General features: G+C 44.9%; 1 protein-coding gene across 1 annotated transcript; it reads left to right on the top strand.

The window, feature by feature from the left end:
* Nucleotides 1-464: 464 nt before the first annotated feature.
* Nucleotides 465-6,007, top strand: LOC122317666. Its single transcript, XM_043134734.1, has 2 exons — nt 465-1,863; nt 1,965-6,007. The coding sequence occupies exons 1-2, from the start codon at nt 465-467 to the stop codon at nt 6,005-6,007; spliced, it is 5,442 nt and encodes a 1,813-aa protein (XP_042990668.1).
* The last annotated feature ends 81 nt before the right edge of the window (nt 6,008-6,088 follow it).

Below are 6,088 nucleotides of genomic sequence, written 5' to 3'. Positions count from 1 at the left end.
ATTACACAAATTGATGTGATTTAATATGATTTATCATATTGTAAAGTAATTTTTATTATAAAGTAAATATAACAGATTACATTAAATCACTAGAATTTGTATAATTTTTTTATCAGAACTGCTACAGATATAAACAAATTATACATAATAAATTTAAAAATTAATGTGACTTCATAAAATCCGTTAAATCTGATTTGTAATAAAAATAACTTTACAATCTGACATATCATATTAATTTATATTAATTTATAAGTTTACTTATTCGTAATTTCTTTATAACTAAAATATCTTCCTTAATGTAGATTCACATCAAGTCACCAAAGTCGAGAGTTACAGGGTGAGTAAGGTCCTCTCCTCTCGGCAGGGTGAGGTGTTTCGTCTCATGCTTGTCCTCAGGATAGAGCTGAGTTTTCTCTAAGACGTTGTCTGTAGAGTGTGGTTTTTAGTTCGTTTCTCTCCTCGCAATGGCAGAAGACATCACCGCTAGGTGGAAATCTCTGAAGTTAACTGAGGAAGAACAACAAGAAATAGTTCTTTCGGAAGAAGCAGTTCTGTCATCCAACGCAAAAGGTGAGCTTTGTCTCTTAGCAAAGATTTTCAACGATCGAACAGCAAACAGGGAAGCCTTCAGAACGACTATGTCCAAGATATGGAACACAGAGGGGTGGCTCACGTTTAAAGACTTGGAAACAAACGTATACCTGATAGAATTCCAGCTCGTTTCAGATAAGGAAAAAGTTTTACTGGGCCGTCCATGGTCTTTCGATCGTCACTTGGTTTGCATGAAAGAATTTGAAGGGCTTCTGTCCCTATCAGAAGTCCGCTTTGATTCGGAACCCTTCTGGATCCAAGTTCATAACCTCCCATTCGCAGGGATGAGTAAAGAAATGGGAATATTGGTGGGCTCCGTCATTGGGAGAGTCCTCGAGGTGGAAACGAACACAGAAGGATACGGTTGGGGGGGCTACTTGAGAATTAAGGCTGAAGTCAATGTAACCAAGGCTCTGGTTAGGGGTCGTTTTCTCAAGTCTGGTAGTAAACAGTCCTGGCTCTCATTCAAATATGAACGCCTCCCGATGTTTTGCTTTAAGTGTGGTCGTTTCGTGCATGAGCAAGGCAGCTGCCAAGAAAGAGGAGCAGATAACCACACCTTTGATCAGTATGGCCAGTGGCTCCGTGCAACCCACCTTCACTCGAAGTTTCAGCACAACAGAAGGTATGGTGGACTCAAGGAGAAGGAACCAAGTGGTTCAACTTGGAGTGGGAGCCAAGAGGAAGGAGATGACTACAGTGGCTTCTGTGGTGTGTCCACGTCAAAGCCAGGGAGTGAGCCACCTAACCTGGTAGAATCAACAGAAGCATTGGAAGTCAACCTTGGCCATACCGAAGGAAACTTACCCAAGGAGGACCAAGGGACCTCAGTCACGGACAACCCTGCACATGATAAAGGACACAAGACTTTCCCTACGCACGAAAGGCCAGCATCGTGGCAGGAAAGGCTCTCACAGGACCCTACTACGCTTCACCCTCAGGTTTTGTTCCCACACTCTTTGGCCTCTAGTTATGACGTTGTAATGCTGGCTACAGAGGCCCCTGGCCCTACTTCCATACGTAAGGAAAATGGTGGAGTCCCTTTCACTGAGACCTGCTTTGAAAATTTAGAGAACTCCTCTAACAGTCCAGTAAAAGGAAAAACTTGGAAAAGGAAGGCAAGGGCTTTGCCAACCCCACTCTCAGATGTCACAAACATAATACAGCAGCCTTCCTCCTATAACAATTCTAAGAGATCCCTGAGACAAAGATTTAGTACTAGAGCCGATGGAAAGTGTAAAAAACAAAAAACTCAAGCCCCTTTTGAGTCAGGCAATATCCAAGCATGCAAGGTGGAGGCTGCCCAGCAGCCCCACCAATCACAATGACTTGCCTGAGCTAGAACTGTAGAGGGCTTGGGAACCCTCGTACAGTTCAGGAGCTTCACCTCTTGGTGAAAGCAAAGCAGCCCCATTTAGTCTTTCTCACAGAGACTAAGTGCAACAATGTCAGGTTGGACAGAATCAAGCTTGCGTTGGGATATGAAAATTGTTTCTCTGTTAATAGTAAGGGGAAAAGTGGAGAATTAGCACTCTTATGGAAAGACTCAGTCAAGGTGGAGGTGATTAATTATACCACTTGGCACATTTCTGCTCTCATAACATCCCCCATTGACAACACACAGTGGCAACTCACAGGATTTTATGGCCACCCAAACTCAGCTAAAAGGCCGGAGAGCTGGCACCTTTTGAGAGGCCTTAAACCAACTGGAAACTTGCCTTGGCTATGCCTAGGGGATTTTAACGAAATCACACACCAAAGTGAAAAGGTGGGTGCTGCAAACAGACCATACAGACAGATGGTCCAGTTTAGGAACTCTTTGTCTTTTTGCAAATTGTATGACCTTGGCTTCCATGGAGACAAGTTCACATGGTCGAACAATAGGGAGGGTGATCAATTCACAAAGGAGCGGCTGGATAGGGCCTGTGGAAACAACTTCTGGATCAAATTGTTTGCAAACCATACAGTGTCACACCTAGACTGTACCCAATCAGACCACAAGGCACTCCTAGTGCAAACAGCAGACTTAAACAGCATGGGAAAAAAGGGGAGGGTGTTCAGATTTGAATCAGCCTGGACTAAGGAGATGGAGTGTGAGGAGATAATTAAAAAGGTATGGAGACTCTCCAGTGGCCCTAGCATACTCCACAGAACTCTGCAAGATCTCAACCAATGCCAAGGAAAACTCAAGATTTGGAGCAGAAACAAGCAAAGGGATCAAAGGAAAGCATTGAAAAACAAAACTGAACTACTCAAGATTTTACAGGAGAGGAACCAGGGAGAGTTGTCTGAGGAGATCAAGAAGGTTAATCAAAGCATCAACTGCATTATGGATGCTGAGAACCTCAAGAGGCAGCAAAGAGCAAAACAAGCATGGCTTAAAAATGGCGACAGAAACACAAAATTCTTCCACCAGTGCTCGAGCCAAAGGAAAAGGACTAATTCCATACTCAGGATTCAAACTAAATCTGGCCTCTCCACTCAGGACCCTCAAACCATTTGCCAAACCTTGCTCGAGTTCTTCACAGACCTGTTCACATCATCTCATCCTTCAGGCATTGATAACTGCCTAAGTCCCCTGCAAAAGATCATTACAGATGACATGTTTACCTTCCTCTCTGCAGTTTTTACAGAAATTGAAGTTAAAGAGGCAGTTTTTAGCATGAATCCACTCGGATCCCCTGGGCCTGATGGTTTCCCTGCCTTGTTTTTTCAGAAATACTGGGACACAGTGGGTAGCAATGTCACTAAGGCATCTCTTGAGGTCCTAAATGGAGGCAAGTGGAACAACACTCTCAATGAGACTCTGATAGCTCTCATTCCAAAGAAGCACAACCCCAGCCTGGTAACAGACTTCAGACCAATTAGTTTATGCAATGTTCTTTACAAGATCATTGCAAAAACCTTGGCTAATAGGCTTAAGAAAATCCTCCCTGCCATCATATCCCCTACTCAGGCAGCTTTTGTACCTGGAAGGCTCATAACAGACAATATCATTGTAGCTTTCGAGGCCTTACACACCATGAAGGCTAGGTTAAAGGGAAGTGAGGGGTATATGGCTTTAAAACTTGACATGAGCAAAGCCTATGACAGAATAGAGTGGGCTTTTCTGAGATCTGTCATGCTAAAGATGGGGTTCCCAGTTAAGTGGATCGAGTTGGTGATGAAGTGTGTCTCAGCAGTATCTTACTCTCTCATTGTGAATGGGGAGCCTCAACCTCTTTTCTGGCCTACCAGAGGCTTAAGGCAGGGCGACCCCATCTCTCCCTACTTGTTTATCTTATGCTCGGAAGCTCTAAGCTGCCTGCTAAACCATGCTGAAAAGACACACCTGATCACTGGCCTACCTATCAGGAAAAACCACCTGCATATTAACCATTTGTTTTTTGCAGATGACTCCCTACTGTTTTGCAAGGCTAACTCAATTGAGTGGAGTCAATTGCACTCTCTTTTGGCATCCTATGAGAGAGCCTCTGGTCAGAGGCTTAACAAAGACAAGACATCCATTTTCTTCAGCTCAAACACTAGAGAACAGACCAAGGAGATTGTTACAAGTATTGCTGGAATTCGGGGAACCAGCTCCTATGAGAAGTACCTGGGACTACCAGCACTAGTAGGAAGGGGCAGATACCAGTCCTTCAAAGGAATTCTGGACAGAGTTCAAACAAAGCTGAACAGCTGGAAGACCAAGCTACTTTCTCAGGCAGGCAAGGAAACCTTAATTAAGGCTGTCATTCAGGCTATCCCAACCTACAGCATGGGCATTTTCAAGCTTCCAAGGCAGCTTCTCATCGAGTTAAACAAGCAAGTTAGAGGGTTCTGGTGGGGCCAACAGGAAAAAGAACATAAAATCCACTGGGTCTCATGGAAACAGATGATCAAGTCTAAAAGGTCAGGAGGCTTTGGTATGAGGGATTTTGAGTTCTTCAATAGAGCCCTCCTTGCTAAGCAAGGGTGGAGGATCATCTCATCTCCTAGCTCTCTTGCTGCCAGGGTTTTCAAGGAAAAGTATTTCAAGTGCAGTACCTTCCTGGATGTGAAGAAGGGAAGCAATTCCTCATTCCTTTGGCAGAGTTTCATCTCTGCTAGATCTCTCCTGAAGGAAGGGCTTGTGTGGCGTGTTGGGGATGGACAATCTATAGAATTATGGAATGACAAGTGGTTCCCTCAACCGACATCTTATAAGCCACAAAGCTCAATCAGGTTCCTGCCCGCAGACACTAAGGTGGCCATGCTTATTGACAAGACCACTAACCAATGGAACTACCAACTGGTTGAAGCTGTCTTAGATAGTACAGATGCTGAATGTGTCAAAAGGATTCCCCTAAGCCCCTACCCCACTCCAGATAAGTTGCTGTGGAGAGGCACTAGTACTGGAGTCTTCACTGTCAAGTCAGCATATTTTTTGCTGTTGGAGCTGGAGAAGCAGAAGCAAGGCCAGTCCTCTGTGGCTGTGGAAGAGGACACGGTTTGGTCATCCATTTGGCAACTCGGTGTCCCAATGGCAACCAAGAACTTCCTCTGGAGGGCCTGCCTGGAAGCCATCCCCACCAGGGCCAGACTTCTACATAAGAGTGTTGTTGATGAGGATTCCTGTCCCATTTGCAGGATCCACCCCGAGACAGCATTACATGCCCTTTGGGAATGTCCCTCTGCCCAGGATGTGTGGAGCCAGTGCAATAGGAGGATCCAAAAGGCTAGTTTCCCCTGCCACTTATTCAAGTCTCTGCTAGAAGCGTGCCTTAAAACCTTTGATGAGGAAGAGTTGGTGGAGTTTGGGCTCACGGCTTGGAAGATTTGGAAAAGAAGGAATGAAGTGGTCTTTAGCAATACTCTCTCCCACCCAAGCTCAATCAACCAAAGTGTCAAGCTTCTCATAACAGACCTTGATCAAGCACACCAACCTGCCAGACAGTGCTCCCCCCCATCTAGTGTTCTCCTAGCGTGGGAGGCTCCACCACAGGAGAAGCTGAAAACTAACTGGGACGCAGGCTTAGATAAAGCAAGTTGTAAGGTTGGTGTGGGGGCAGTTGTTAGGAACTGGGAGGGAAAGGTTCTAGCCACAATGAGAATGAACCATTCTCTCTACCCTGACCCCTTTCTAGCTGAGGCTTATGCTGCTCACCAAGCAGCTCTCTTCCTCAAGTCTATGGGTTGGCGGGATGTGATCATGGAGGGTGACTCCCTGCAAGTAGTCAACTATCTAAATTCCAAGGAAGCAGCAGACTCTTATGCAGGTGTGCTGATCAAAGCTACAAGAGTAACCTTGGACTCCTTTGCCGTGTGGACTGCGAACCATGTAAAGAGGACTTGTAATTCAGTGGCTCACGCTTTGTGTCAAGATGCTTTGAGCATCAGTGATAGCATTACTACAGTAGATGTTATCCCCTTTTGTATTCGACACTTATTGTTATGAATGAAAACTTGACGTTTTCCCTAAAAAAAAAAAAAAAAAAAAAAAAAAGTCGAGAGTTACGTATGTTGTGCGCGCGTGCGT

This window comes from Carya illinoinensis, chromosome 1 (genome assembly GCF_018687715.1).
Source record: "Carya illinoinensis cultivar Pawnee chromosome 1, C.illinoinensisPawnee_v1, whole genome shotgun sequence".
Taxonomy (NCBI): Eukaryota; Viridiplantae; Streptophyta; class Magnoliopsida; order Fagales; family Juglandaceae; genus Carya; species Carya illinoinensis.
The sequence above is the reverse complement of the archived record's forward strand: the minus strand, read 5'-3'. Positions and strand labels throughout refer to the sequence as shown.

Excerpts from the sequence above, each read along its gene's own strand:
- LOC122317666 (XM_043134734.1), top strand. The coding sequence starts at position 465 with ATGGCAGAAGACATCACCGCTAGGTGGAAATCTCTGAAGTTAACTGAG. Across the intron at positions 1,864-1,964 it reads TCAAGCCCCTTTTGAGTCAG|TTCAGGAGCTTCACCTCTTG; the intron begins GCAATATCCAAG and ends ACCCTCGTACAG.